Source organism: Salvia splendens, chromosome 9 (assembly GCF_004379255.2).
Source record: "Salvia splendens isolate huo1 chromosome 9, SspV2, whole genome shotgun sequence".
Classification (NCBI taxonomy): domain Eukaryota; kingdom Viridiplantae; phylum Streptophyta; class Magnoliopsida; order Lamiales; family Lamiaceae; genus Salvia; species Salvia splendens.
Genome location: NC_056040.1, coordinates 4,414,249 through 4,429,948, shown reverse-complemented (window position 1 = coordinate 4,429,948; position 15,700 = coordinate 4,414,249). Strand labels below are relative to the sequence as shown.

Below are 15,700 nucleotides of genomic sequence, written 5' to 3'. Positions count from 1 at the left end.
CACACTACACACATTTCACACACACTACACACATTTCACACACACTACGCACATTTCACACACTTCCACATTTCACACGTTTCACACAGTACACACACTTCACATATTTCACATACTACACTCACTACACACTACACACACTTCACACACCACACATTTGAACCATGTGTAGTGTGTGAAATATATGTAGTGTGTGTAATATGTGAAATATGTATAGTGTGTGAAGTATGTGTAGTGTGTGAAATGTGTGTAGTGTGTGAAATATGTGCAGTGTGTAAAATGTGTGAAATGTGTGAAATGTGTGTAGTGTGTGCACTATGTGAATTATAATTCAATTCATTCCAATTCAATTCCATACAATTTCAATTCCAATTCTGTGTACCAAATGGACCCTAAGGATTTCTATTTTACAAATATTTCAGAAATTTTTAAAAAAGTAAAAAAAATAGCTGCAGTAATAAATGGGTAATCCGGCCAACAAAACACTAATTAACGGTTGACCGTCGGAAATTGATGGAACCGTAAAAAAAGAACCGCATCGATACGAATTTCATTTGTTATGAACCCGTTTTTTAAAAATTGAATATTTGAAGCCAAATTTATATATAAGCCACATGACCAAAATAGACTTACTCTTTGAAATATAATATTTCCACGACCCCAAATTATGTAATTTATGTTTACAATCAGAGAAACTCACTTAATATTTCGAATTTCATTTCAATAGCCTTTATCATGATGATCGACGCCCACATTTTTTTCATTTCATCTACCTCCAGGCTCCAGCCCTCTTAATCTCAGCTGCATTCATACTCTGAAAATTAATTTTTGGTATTCTGAGAAGATCATCGAGTACGAGAGATTAATTTTCGGTTTGTGTGAATAATGAATCAAAACTCTGCAATTTGGGAGAGAATGAGAAACCGTTGCTTAAAATCTCGTGTATTGACGCCTTCTTCAGGTATTGTTGCTTGTTTACGAGAGCCAATTCGTTTTTCTAATTTGATATTTACGTGCTGATCTAATTTGGGGATGATTTGATTACAATTATTTCGACCTAATGCTGACTTAGGTAAACTTGAGTAGTATGCTTCTGCGGTAACATATTTGCTGTAGTATGTGCGATACCGACTTAAGTGAACCTGGAAAGGTTTGTTATAGGTAAATAATGAGAGAGATTTTGAGATTAGAAGGTGATGTAGCTGAATCATTCATCCATATAAGCTTTTGGTTTATGAATTTGATAAGCCAAATGCTCTGTTTGAGTGTCTTTATGGTTAGACTGGTGACTATTTGACTTCGTGGGTATTCTGGTTAGGGTGATTACAAAAAAATTTGGCATATAATTGAAATATAAGACTATGTAAGCAAGAAATTTACATACAGTGGCTAGGATAGCAAACTGTTTGGGTTTTGTTCAATGCTTGACACAGAAAAAATTACCAAGCATTTTCCTTTCCAATGGTGGTAACTCTATCATGTACTATTTGAGAATACGCTTTATTAGTCATGTTTGTGATACGTTGTTTTTCCTTGCCTTCGAGTAATATTGTTGAATTATCCAGTGTGCAATTTCCATATATATGCATCTTTTTTATATTATAGAATTGGAATTGCTGAGTTGCTATTTGATAATAATTCATTGTTGGTACTAAAAGCTAAATTCCTAAAAGAAATGGAAAATGAATTTAAAACTATGAGCAGAAGCATCTATGATGGATTTCACTCTGTCTTAGATTTCAACTTGACTATGTTTTCATATAAAATGGAATGCCTCTCCTTGCATAGTATCTTCTGATGTGAGCTGTTTCATTTATGAATGTTTTTCCTACTTTGGAAAATCATGTAACACAATCATCCAACTAAGTGGATCAGAATTCAGCATCACTAGGCAATCTTTGGCATGTTATATGTATCGGACCTGACCAAGAGTTCTGGACTATAGTTGAACCTGAAAAAAAAATTCTGGTTGACCTTTGGTGTAACAAAATGTAAGCGAAAATAGAGGCTTTTATTGGAATTATAATGATATTTATCTGGGTGGTTCTCTGCTGCTGTCCATGAAATTTTAAAAATTCAAGTCAATGTAAGGGATTGAGACGATCCTTGAAGATATAAAGTAATCTGCTCTACATTTATTGCTTAAAAAAATTTCTCGAGAGAGGTAATTATTAGTATTTCACTGAGTAACAATCTGTGCTCAGTAAAGGATCAACTATTACATAACAAGCATGATGGTAGTCTTTAGAGGCATGGTAAGTTCGAAAGAAAAACAATTATGTTGATCTTGATAGCAGATACAGAATGATGTGGGTAACAACGGTGGTGGAGAAAGGGAAGGGGATGCCACCAAGATTTACTAAAACAACTAGCACCACATCCATTTGTAATTTGTACAATTAAGGCCACAATCTTAGGTGAAAAATTGTAAAACTTGTGTTAATATGGTGTCAATTGTACAATTAAGACCACAAACTTCAGTGAAAATCGTATGTGTTATTGTCAATTGTATAATTAAGGACACAGTCTTCAGTGATAACCATGTGTTACTCGTGAAATCATTTAGGAGACACTTAGGATCATATTAATATGGTGTCAAAACATCTCGTTGCATTTATTACTTTTTGCCATTGTTTTCTCTTTCTTCACGATTTTACTTACTGGTCTCTGAGAAACTTCAAAATAATAATCAGCAGAAAATGTTACTCGTAATGCCAGTTTACTTTCCGGAAAGAATCTGAACTTTCATTCTAAATAACTCCGCCGCAGAACATATAGATCCAGAATTCATTTTAGAGTTCATACACTCAGAGTCTCTCTCTCAGGGTAAGTACCCATTCCCTCCCTCCATCTCACTTAAGGGTAGTTATATAAAAAATGAATAGAGATCAAATCTTGCAAAATCTATTTGGCTATCTATCCGAAGAGGAGTCTGCATCAAGCCATGAAATGAACCACCAGCCTGAATTTATCTCTGTAAGATTTGTTCGTCTTATTTTCCTTTTTAGCTAATAGCATGTTTTTAATGAGTCTGTACGGTCCAATTCAGAAGATCTAACAAAAATTTTCCGATTAGGTTGCATTTATTTAGTTTTTTATTTTCTGCTTGAGACTTGTTAAAAATGGCAACAAAAGAATTAAGAATTTTTGGGGGGATAAATTTACATAACACATGCATAAAAAATTCTGAATGTACAATTATACAGAATATGTGAGTAAACCTTTTATTTTACATCATTCATATATGTTCTAGACAGCTTTTTGCCTGCAATCCAACATCAGGAAGGTGATTGGCATGCGGGCACAACTTAAATGTAATGACGGCTTCCTTATGGTCTATCATTCTTGCCAATATTGTTTTGCTCTGGGTTGTAATCTCTAATGTTTTTGTGCACGTGGAATTAAAAAATATCTGAAAATTGAATATCCTATGTTTGAACTCATAAATTCATAATCATTACTTTGTGTATGCGTAGATGGTGACTGTCATCCACAGATAGTTTTTCCTTTTTTGAATTGAGATTGAAATAGGAACCTAGGGTTTAGTTATTTTCCTTGTGCTATTTTAATTTAAATATTTTCGAGAATGGTTCTCTGGTTTTATGAGTAGCTCTTAAATGAAAATTCAGTGGCCTCAGGCCCTCAATGAAACGTGTTGAATTCTTTTATTTCTAAAATTACTCATTTAGTAGTAGGAATATCTCTGTGATTGCTGAACTAATTTTGGGATGCACTAGTTGGATTGAGTTCCTTCCTCATCAAGGTCCAACTCTTGCATGATCTGGTCCAGTTGAGAAACGTCACAGATGATGCATATGGATTTCATATTTTATAGGAAGAGTACAGGCGATGAAGGAAATGAGCCATAAGTATTTTATGCTTAATGCTTCTTGGTTAACGTAAAAACCTGTTGGAAGATTGATTGACATCAGAACAAACTAGGGAAGCAAATGAAGTATAGATGATTCTCCTGGTTTTTCATATGTTTGTTGCTTCTACACCTTGTTAAATTTTCAGATACTGTTCAAACACTTTATCACCATGTTGTGCACTTGTGCTTTATTTATAAACTTTCCTTATTGTCCTTTTTCTCCTGTAATAGATTTATAGTTTCTCCTTCATTTGCTTAATTTTTGTGTTTGACATTTCACTTCAGGATGAAAGGGACGGAGGAACTGAACATGCTAATGATGCCATATCTAGTCAACTGGTTGAAATTGATGGTGGTCTTCAGTTAAATGAGGATGCCATATGCTCAAGGTCTAGCGATGGAGGGTTTGAGCACCATACGCAAACAGCACCAGAAGAAGAGATCAAAATTGGAAGTGGTGCAGAGTTACATCATGAGGGCGGAAGCACATGTAACTGTGATGAAGGAGGGCCTATGTGTGATAATAAAAGCACATTTAGACATAGGGTCAAAACTGAAGGTGGAGCTGAGTTTAATGATGAGGCTGGAGGGATCGATAAAGAGAGTAGTAGCTCAATGTCTTTTGCTCAAACCCTCCACTTTTGAATAGTTTGTCTTTCTTGTGACTGTTTCTATTATTTGGTGTGCTTTAATTAGTTTGAAATTGAATCTATAGCTATTCGATTAATTATCTTTTAGTACCATGAAGTATTTTTTATGCTCCCATTTTCCTTGAATTTCAGTTTGTTTCTGATGCTTCTGAATTTTGGCGAAGATCCTGCTAATGTTATTGTTTTTAACCTACAATTGGTCAATGTAGTTATCAATCCCTAGACTAGTATATCTAAGAAAGTAAACACCCATTAATTCTTGGCTGGATATATTGTAAGCCCAGTTCAGCTGGCTAGCCCACCTAAGACATGATGACTCTCAATTAGTTTGTCATAGTTTTGAACCCAAGTTGTCCAAACTAGTTGAGATGTGCTTTACATATTGAAGTATTTGTTTGATAGGCTGGCAAACAATAAGTATTCTGAGCCCCTTTCTGAGAGCACTTATGCCTTCTATTTGAGTTGTTGATGTATCACCGACTTGATAATTTTACAGGGCTGTAGATTGCAATTTATCATTGTAATATTTCTCTTATTCACATTTTAGTGTTTTTCTTCTGCATTTTTTTGCTGAACCATTTAGCTCTGAGAATTTATGTTATGACAGGTTATTAAAGACTGAGAATGGAAAGGATCGAGCTCGAATTGAAGATGTAATGCGTGCTCTTTTTGGGGATTCAGATGAGGAACCAGGACAATATGAAGCTGAGTATGGCTCTGATCAAGGGAAAAACAATTCTGTGAGAATTGAGACACTATAATGATTATTTAGTTTTCTGGTTGTTGGCCACCCAGTGATTCAGAATGTACTTATAATGTTTCTTGTGCCAACATAGATATCTCCTGAACACAAATTAAGTTATGAGGGAGATCTGGAGTCTGAAGGTATTGTATCAAGTGAACATACACAATTTGGACCCGAAGAAGAAGAAGAAAAGGCCGACGATAAACTAGAGGGGGAGTCAAAGGATAAACTGGAGGAGCAGTCAATCGGTAGGTTGCTGGTGCTGGAGTTTCCAAACCGCACTCCACTTGCTGACCCATCTCAGGTTACCTCCTTTGTTGCTTTTGCCAGACCATATGCATTTTTTACTATTTTAGCTGTTGATACATATATTCTTTATCCAATTATTAGCAGGTTGCCACAAATAAATAGAAGGTTTTGGACACACTTAAGAAATTAGCATTTTTGAGCCTCATTTGTTGATGAAAACAAAGATAAAATATATCTTTACAATGTGACAATTGATTGATGTCTTGTTGCATTTTAGTGTAAATATGATTACTTGCAAAGTCATTTTATATGCTTGTTCTCAAATTTTAGTAGTGTCCTTGATTTGTAAAGCTGGTTATTTAGAGTATGAGGGTTTTGGTTTCGGTCATGATGCAAGTAATGCTTGTGATGGTGTCCTGAATACAATCTTCAGGAGCTGAATTGAGATGCATACTGATGTTGCCTTTCATGATTTTTTCTGTGGACTACTTTATTGCCTACTCATTATTTTCTTATTTTATTGAGACCTGTTTGTTATCCTGCTTCTGTTTTTCAGAATTCTTCAAAATGTACTCGGGTGCTTGATTCAGATTAGTTTCTTGGATTGGTTTCACGTGGTTTTGGATATAGATTAATCGCCTCTAATTCCTCGTGATGTTCACACTTCTTTCAAAAGTTCCCCAATGAACTATACGAATTGATTTTAGCGTGTCTTTTATTTGATCATATAAACCTTATCCTAATACCTTTATGAATCTAGAAACATATGACTCTTTCTTCCACTAGTCCAACAAATTATATAATGATTGGAATAAGTCTCATCAAATCCTAATGTTTGTAATGGTCGTATGTCATTGAGACATGATGTTTAAAACGCTTATATGTGTACAGCAAACTCTTCCAAGGCGTCTCCAACAGTGGCGGATGAAATGTCAGTCACACATTATTCGGATAGTGAATGTTTAAAGAGTTTTATGTGTAGGTATAATAGACTTTTCTGGTAATCTAGACTAATAATTTGGCAAAGTGAAGACAAGAAGCACGTAGTTGCTTGTGGAACTTGTTGCATGATTGTATTACTACTTGGCCAACCTAAGTGGATACTAATAATCTTAACAAAAGTATTAGGGTTCGTTCGGTACACGGAATTAGGATTGAATTGGAATTAGAATTAGAATTCCACGGAATTGAATTTCAATTCCAAATCCTTTGTTCGGTAAAATGATATAATGTATTTGAAGTTGAATTCAAAGAAATTATGCAGTGTGTGTATGTGTGTGTGTGTGTGCAGGTGTGTACTTGTGTGTGTGTGCAAATTTGTGTATATGTGTGTGTGTGTGTATGTCTGTGCAGGTGTGTGTATGTGTATGTCTGTGCAAGTGTGTGTATGTTGTGTATTTATTGGAAGAGTGTGGCTTAATGCTGGGCAGGACTTCTTCACAGTTTTATTCACAATCGTTCATATTGGTTTCTCTTTGTTAGTTTTCCTTCTACTCTTATCATGTATATACTTCGCGCATGTGGATTACCTTTTGTGTGCAGCTCAAATCTGCGTATATATAACTTGAAACTTCATATTCGCAGATGGCAACAACTGAACTCTCAAACATAATAGCATTTGATAGTAAGCCATTTGACCCAACAACATACTCGGGGGAAGATATTTATATAACAGACACTTCCGGATCTGAAAGGGTTATCCCATCAACCAATATCGTTCAATGGAGAAATGTCGTAAACATTGATGGAACAATCTCTGTAAGTGTTTCAAATTGGCCAAGAAATCATGTTTTCTAGAATCTGAACCTAATCTTGTGCAGGTTGAAAGCAATGCACGCATTGTGAATTGGTCGGATGGGAGCTTCCAGTTGTTAATTGGGAATAAAGCATTTGACATCACGGAGGAAGTCGCAAACAAGATCCTATCATATTCTTTCTTCTGGCATCAGGTGTCATAAATCATTCATTTTTGCATGCTTCATATACCAAATAGTAGCCCTCAATCGTCCATTTATAACCGCACGCATGTTTACCACAATCCCTGTCCTTAACTATACAGGGCATCTACCGGTCTCTGGTGAGCTTCTCTAAATCGGAAAAGGTTGCTTCATCTTCTGTAGTTTCTGATCCCGATAGTTCGACTGTTCATGGTGCTATGCCTGAACCAGAGCAATTACAGCAGGTAGAGTGCTTACACGAATCCCACATTTTTACGACGTTATTTTCCAGTTGTTGAATCAGTTTTACAAAATCCACTAGGATGATCAAAAAGCAACTGAAGACAATCGCTCACTTAACCAGAAGAGTAATGACACCCAATCACAACAACCGTATCTGATGAAACAGACGACGTAGATCTTGAGGTATGCTTTCAGATATCTTTGATTGATTGTATGCGTAGAAACTTATCACTGAAGATTTATATGTTTCTACTCTTAGAGGCAGAAAGATCGTCAAACTAAGAAGCGTAGGCCAAGACGCGGATAAAGCTGAGGGGAGTTGGAACTTGAACATGACAGGGGTTTGATGAGTTGCTGAGTTAAGGAACAATTCTCTTAATAAATTACTGGAAACTTTTTATATGCTTTCATTGGCGTGATTATATATATTTATCAAAGATAATCCTTTAGTTATGCATTCAATGCAATGTTTTTAGGGTTCGTCGATACACAATGAAAATGTTAATGGTAATTGATGTAAGTGTGTGCGTGCGCTTGCGCATTTTGTGTGTGCAATGTGTGGAGATGCCCAATTTTATAACAATTTGAAAATTCTAATTATTTACTTTTAATATCAAATTATGGAACTGGGAGATATTGAAATTGTAATTCAATTTTATATCTAAATGTTTTATGCTATCAAATATTAAATTTAAAATTGAAGACTCAAATTCTAATTTTATAGGATATTATTTTTTCATAATATTTGATAAAGGCTAAATGAGCTTGCATTCAAAATATTAAATATGTCAAGTCAAAGCTTTATAACTGATGCCGAGTCAAAGTGAGTCTTTAAATGACTTATGGAGGGAGTAATACGTACATAGAAGAAGATATTTTTTCTGAAAATTACACTATAACAAAATTGATCTTTATTTGTTTAGGTTTACAAAATTATCTATATTTTAGTAAATAATTTTTCTTTTAATATGATAGGAGTATTTAAAAAATTAGAAATTATGACAAATGACATCCCTTTAGAGCATCCACGATAGCGGACTAGCCGACGCCCTATTCATCGGTTTGCGGCTAGGGCACTCGGCTAGTCCGCTATTGCCTTAGGCTAGCCCGATGGACGAAAAACCAACGCCCTAGAGCTAGCCCGACGGACGAGAAATGAAAACAATTCAGTTAAAATGAACCAAAGTTGAAGAGTCCAAAATAAATAACTTCATCTTATAATATAATTTCTTCATCTTATAATCACATTGCTTCATCTTATAATCAAATAACTTCACTCGAGAAATGAAAATAATTTATAATAATGTATTATGACTAAATAGCCCCTGAGATGAAGTAAAATTGCTCTTAGGATGAATGCCAATTATTTGTACAGTCTCTCATCTCATCCATCAAAACTTAGATTAAATGGCCATTTTAGTCTCTAGTTCTACACTAAGGGGGTGATTTGCATATAATGGGACCCTTACGATATCAACAACAAATTCAGTATATACTATATATGGCATACATATACCATATTTTCGGTATGTCGCGGTATAAAGGAGATGTGAAAATTCATAATGTTACCTTATCGAAATCTTCCAGTAATGTTTCATACCATACCGAAAGTTATGATATACCAAAAAATCGTTATTTTCAATATTTTTTCGATACGATAAGATTGATATTTCAGTACTTTGATATTTTTCACCACCCTTAATCAAAATACTCTTGAATAAAATCCCCAAAAATATAAAATAGACCCAAAATTAATCTAATTCATTCATCTCGCACGTAATAAATTCACATATTAATTCCAGCTTTAAATCCCTCTATATCGAGGGTCTAGTATTTATACGTAGACCTTGTTACCCTTTATCTATTAGGACCTTTTTGGTATGATAAATGAAATAAGAAGGGAATTGAACGAAGATGAGGATGTAGTGAAGATTGGAATGGAATGATAATTCCATGCTATTCTCTTGCTTAGTAGCTACTTCCTTCGTCCGCGATTAGGCGTTTCAATTTACTATTTTAGTTTGTCCGCCACTAGGAGCTCCGGTTTTACTATAAATGGTAGGTACACCTCACTTTTCACTAACTCATTCCTCTCACATTCTATTATAACATAATATATAGAAATGAGTCTCACCTTCCACTATCTTTTCTCACCCACTTTTCTTTATATTTTTTAAACCGGAGCCGAACTCAAATGAGACTTATAATGGTGGATGGAGGGAGTATAAGAAGTACAAAATGAATGGAATTGTTATTTTCTTGGTAATTCCATGCCATTCTCTTGCTTAGTAGCTATAAGAAATACTACAAAAGGAATAGAATTGTTATTTTCTTAGTTGATTTCATTCCTATGTTTAGTAATTACATATAATATAAGAATGTAATGGAATGAAATAGTATGAATAATTAATAATGTTAGATTCCACCAAAAAAATTTGATTCATTCAAAAATATTTTTGCTAAATATTTTGGATCATATTATTTTGGTGTGTGTACAAATAGTGTGTGTTGTGATGTGTGTATGTGCTGCAATATTTGTATATGTGTATTTCAGTGTATGTGTGTGTGGTGCAATGTGGGTGTGTGTGTTTTTGTTGGTTGGTGTATGCATGGAATAAGAATATAAGCAATAACAAAAGAATGAAATGACTATTCTTCTGCTAAATGGAAGGAATGAATATTTTCATAGAAAATGGAATGGTAATTTCAATTAGAAATTACTATTCAAAAGAAAAAAATATACCAAGTAGAAGTAAAAGTTAGTCCCTCCGTCCCATAAAGATTGTCCCATTTTTCCATTTCCGTTCGTCCCACAAAATTTGTCTCATTTCACTTTTAACCATTTTTGGTAGTGAATCTCATATTCCACTAACTCATTCCTACTTACATTTTAGTATAAAACTAATATATAAAAGTTGGTCTCATATTCCACTAACTTTTCATTACATTTCTTAAAACTCGTGCCGGGTCAAAGTGAGACAATCTTTGTGGGACGAAGGGAGTAGAATAAAAGTAAACAAACATGGTCTTACGGTTTTGATATGATTTGATTTTTATAATTAGAAAACAAATCAAATCTATTATATGCAATAGATAACATAATCTTAAGGCTCCGTTTGGTACCTGGAATTAGAGGTGCGGAATTGAAATTGGAGCCTTCAATTCCAAATCCAGTGTTTTGTATCATAAAAATTCTTGCATTTAGAATTGATTTACGATTCCAAATCCTCTAATTCCTCAATTTGAATTCCAAATAAAAAGTGCCCCATCTGTCCGCGAATAGGAGTCCAGTTTTTCCGTTTTAGTCCGTCCGCGAATAGGAGTCCCGATTCCATTTTATCATAAATGGTAATAGGGTCTCACCTTCCACTAACTCATTCCACTCACATTCCATTTAAAACTAATATATACAAGTGGGACTCTTATTCCACTAACTTTTCACATCCATTTTTCTTAACATTTCTTAAAACCTATGCCGCCCGGACTCCTAATGGCGGACGGAGGGAGTAGAGGAATTCCAAATATTTATTAAATTGCACACAAAATGCACACATTCTTACACACACACATACACACACATACACACACACACACAACGCACGCTCACAGCACACACACACAACACACACATATAGCACACAGCACACATACACAAACACATACACACGTCACACACATCACACAAACAACACATACACATTCACACGCGCACACACACAGAGCACACATTCACACGCGCACACATTCACACACACAGCAGCACACATTCACACACACACAACACACACACACACATACCACACATTATTACACACACAACACACACACATACAACACATTATTACACACACACACAGCACACACTGGAAGGGGACGAGAGCGAGCGCGGATTTAAGATTGGATCAAGCTATATGGAAGATAACTGAACCGGATGGATCAGTTAGCAAATGTCGTTGCCACTTGATCAAGTCGTTCACGCTCTCGCTAGCCAACCAATGTAATTTATATAACTCCCAATTTTGCACTACTTTAACAGTAAAACGGCAAGTTCGGGGTCGATCCCACAGAGAAGCGGGTGTATAGAGTGTGTGCGTAGTGAATAGGGTCCGGCTGCTGCCACGCTTTAATTTTGGGAGTTTTAACTACTGAGTTTACACTAGGCAAAAAGTAAACTATCTACTGGATCAAGTCACTGATTACTACTGGATCAAGTAATGACAGGCTGAAAATAAGAACTCAACTAACTAAGCATGCTACGGAAAACATGAAGCGTCTTGCCACTCAACACGATTGAATACTTGGTCAAAGAGTAAAAAGCTAAACTGAATTTGAAAACAGTAAACGCGAGAACAAAAACAAAACAACTCGATTTTATACTAAGAACTCAGAACAGTACAACAAACATGCGAATTAAACTAAGCTAACACTTGAGAGAATACGAAAGCAAGTAAAACCGAGAGGCCCTCGGCGGGAAACTTGAGATTATGCCGACAGATATCGAGAATTCTGTAGCGCTTCCTTCGGTCGCCCTTTCTAACTAAAAACTTCTCTATTTAAGCTATCTCTAGAACTGAGCTAAACTAAAACTAAAACTAAACTAAAAGAAGAACAGTAGAAAGAACGCCCTCAGCTATGGTGGCATATCTAAGCTATTTGGCAGAGGATATTCAGCCCATTTCCTTTCAAATTAGGCATGAGTACTTTACTTTGATATGAGGGAAAAATGAAAACTATTAATTTTGAAATAAGAAAAAGACTAATTATATTTAGCTTATACACGTTCACATTTTGTATAAAAATAAATAGGTTGGTTGAAGTAAGTCAATAATCAATATGGTCTTCTCTTTGATACCACACACTTTCAGTTGGATCTCCTCATGTCGATTGTGTTATTGTGTGTCATACTAAAAATAAAGGTTTGAGTTTGGATGTATATATTTACTCGCATTAAGGATTAGGAGTTGCGAATACCTATTCATTGTCTTCAACAGCATTTTCAATTTGAATATAAAAGAATATTATGTCATTTTCTTGTACATAAATGTATGTGTGGCGTGGATTCATGTAAAACATGCCAATTGTAAGATATTTAATGATGTGTAGCAATAGACATACCACGATTATACTATGACTAGAAATGGTATCTGTAACACCTCCACCACAATTTCCAGTCGTTACACTCCAACTCCAACCACCAAAAATGGGCTCAAATTATAATTTCTTAAAATTGAACCATGAGAAGTAGGCCCGATTTTTGTAATCCAGAAATTTCCACGACTTGCTAGATCCAATCACAAAAGAAAAGATCCTTCATATCTCAAATTACAATATTAGCCTTGTGAGCCGTTTATGCATACCCAATTTTGAGGGATTGGTTGATAGAATATATTGTACCCAACACTAGTCGTATAGAAAATTTGATATGAATAAAAACCATATATTCATTTTATTGAAATTTTCGTTATATCAAAATTCAGTATAATGTAGTTTTAGTATTGTCATTTTCTATATTGATATTATACCGTATTTTCGGCCGAAATTCAGTATATTAGAATTTTATGGCCTACTGGATTTTAGTACGATATACCGCGATTCCGTTATACATTATATTATTATTTAATATCTAGCACTTCATCCTTCTGCCATTAAGAGTCTCATTTTAGATTTATACGAGTTTTAAGAAATACTCCCTATGCTCATGAATAGGAGTCCCGTTTTTTTCCATCTTAGTCCGTCCGCGAATAGGAGTCTCTATTCACTTTTACCGTAAACGGTAATAGGGTCACACATTCCACTAACTCATTTTACTCATATTTCATTAAAACTAATATATATATAAGTAGGACTCATATTAATTAACTTTTTTCCACACACTTTTTTTTTCACATTTCTTAATATTCCACTGACCAGTATATTTTTATATTTTTCTCCCACTCTAAGAACATCTGCAACGGTGGACGGACGGCGTCCGTCCGTCCGTGCCAGCGGCACGGAAGACGTCGTCCGCCACTGCGCTCGCGCCACTGGCACGACGCTACTCGATGCATCAAGCACGTCCGTGCCAGCGAGCAGGTGACGTGGCAGCGTGTGATTGGTCAACGGCATTTTCGTTGGATTTTTTTTTTAAAATCGAAAATAATACCCGAAAATAAAAAAAAAATTCCAATCCCATAAAATACTCGTTTTTCTGTATTTTTTTTATTTTTTTTATTTTTCCCCCCAAAATCATTCATTTTTCACATCAAATCATCTCTCATTCATATTTTTCATACAACTTATCTACACCTTCATCTCTCACTCAAAACCTCAAATGGATTTCACTCATCTCATTGCGGAAGCGGAGCGCGAAGAACAAGAATATTACGAACAACATCATGCCGCTTATGAAGCATATGTCGCAGCGAATACCCCCGCCCCTCCTCCTCAACCAACTAGATCAACTCGCCGCTACATCCATCGTGACCGGGAGGGAGCCCACGAAAGGCTCGTTGCCGACTATTTTGCCGACCCGCCGCGGTTTCCGGCAGATTACTTTAGGCGCCGTTTTCGCATGTCAAAGCGCTTGTTTATGCGTATTGTCAACACATTGTCCGCCCGTGTTGAATTCTTTCAAACAGGTCCAGATGCAGCCGGTCGGCAAAGTATCTCAGCGTTGTAGAAGTGTACGTGTGCCATCCGACAACTCGCTACTGGGCAAACGGCCGACCTCTTCGACGAGTATTTGCATGTCGGTGAGTCCACTGGAATCCTTTGTCTGAAAATTTTTTGCGAGGGCGTTCGTACAGCTTTCGGTGATGAATTCCTTCGGCACCCACCACCGATGATTGCCAACGGTTGCTTCGTCTTCACGAATCAGTCCATGGCTTTCCCAGAATGCTTGGCAGCATTGACTGTATGCATTGAAGGTGGAAGAATTGCCCGACTGCTTGGAGGGGGCAACACTTAAGAGGCCACAAAGACGGCGGCCCAACACTTATCCTTGAAGCGGTCGCCGACTACCACCTATGGATTTGGCATGCATATTTCGGCGTTGCCGGATCCAACAACGACTTGAACGTGCTCTATTCTTCACCCCTCTTCAATGATGTGTTGAATGGTGTAGCACCGGCGATCGACTTCACCGTCAACGGAAATACATACCCCATGGGTTACTATCTCGCCGATGGTATCTACCCAAGGTGGTCGACTTTCGTGAAGATGCTCAGCAACCCGCAAGACCCGAGACAGGTTCTTTTTGCGCACCGTCAAGAGTCCGCGCGGAAAGACGTCAAAAGAGCCTTTGGGGTCCTTCAAGCCCGATTCAACATTGTGAAGGCCCCGACTCGGCTGTGGTACGTGAATAATATCGCCGACATCATGTACACGTGTATTATCTTACACAACATGATTATAGCCGACGAAGGACCGAGGGCGGCTAGCTTCTACGACGAGGATGAAGTCGGAAGCTCAAGCGCGAGGTCTCCCCCACGCCGAGGTGTGCATATGTCAGTGGGTGAGAGGATCGAAATAAGGCACACAATGCGTGATACCCGAACCCACGTTGAGCTACAAGAAGACCTAATCAAACACATGTGAGCGAAATTCGGCAACTAGTAGTGGGTTTTTTAATTTTACGAATTTAATTATGTAATTTTTAATCTTTAGGAGTTTAATTATGAAAATTTTAATTTTAGGATTTTAATTATGTAATTTTTAATGTATTTTGTAATATTATTCCGGGTATGTGTAATGTATTTTAATTTTGTGGAAATGTTTTTTATTTAAATTGAATAATGGAATGGTGAGACCCTTGTGCTCGTCCTTGCAGAAGAGCACAACTGTGGGTGTTGTGCTCTTGCCTAACAGCAGACAGAAAAAGTGGCGCCGGACCCACAACCGTGCTCGTTGGCAAGAGCATGGCTGTGGGTGCTCTAATTGTGATCCATGATTTTCTTCTTCTGGCTTAGTTTTACAGGGTATTCTTGTAATTAAACATAGTTCAACAACTCTGAGTGGAGGCAGTTTA

The 15,700-nt window shown here is 36.3% G+C and overlaps 1 protein-coding gene across 2 annotated transcripts; it reads left to right on the top strand.

Moving 5' to 3' along the window:
* Nucleotides 1–705: 705 nt before the first annotated feature.
* Nucleotides 706–8,236, top strand: LOC121747107 (protein LEO1 homolog). Of its 2 annotated transcripts, none has more exons than XM_042141093.1 (9): nucleotides 706–961; nucleotides 4,157–4,488; nucleotides 5,129–5,261; nucleotides 5,358–5,570; nucleotides 7,100–7,273; nucleotides 7,336–7,464; nucleotides 7,575–7,697; nucleotides 7,775–7,878; nucleotides 7,955–8,236. In XM_042141093.1, exons 2-8 carry the CDS (start codon nucleotides 4,385–4,387, stop codon nucleotides 7,868–7,870), a joined length of 972 nt encoding a protein of 323 aa, XP_041997027.1. In that variant the 5' UTR covers nucleotides 706–961; nucleotides 4,157–4,384; the 3' UTR covers nucleotides 7,871–7,878; nucleotides 7,955–8,236. The 2 variants fall into 2 exon arrangements, with proteins under 2 accessions (XP_041997027.1, XP_041997028.1); XM_042141094.1 differs by having other exon boundaries at nucleotides 4,157–4,519.
* The last annotated feature ends 7,464 nt before the right edge of the window (nucleotides 8,237–15,700 follow it).

Excerpts from the sequence above, each read along its gene's own strand:
- LOC121747107 (XM_042141093.1), top strand. The coding sequence starts at position 4,385 with ATGTGTGATAATAAAAGCACATTTAGACATAGGGTCAAAACTGAAGGT. Across the intron at positions 7,465-7,574 it reads ATTCTTTCTTCTGGCATCAG|GGCATCTACCGGTCTCTGGT; the intron begins GTGTCATAAATC and ends TTAACTATACAG. Across the intron at positions 7,698-7,774 it reads AACCAGAGCAATTACAGCAG|GATGATCAAAAAGCAACTGA; the intron begins GTAGAGTGCTTA and ends AAAATCCACTAG.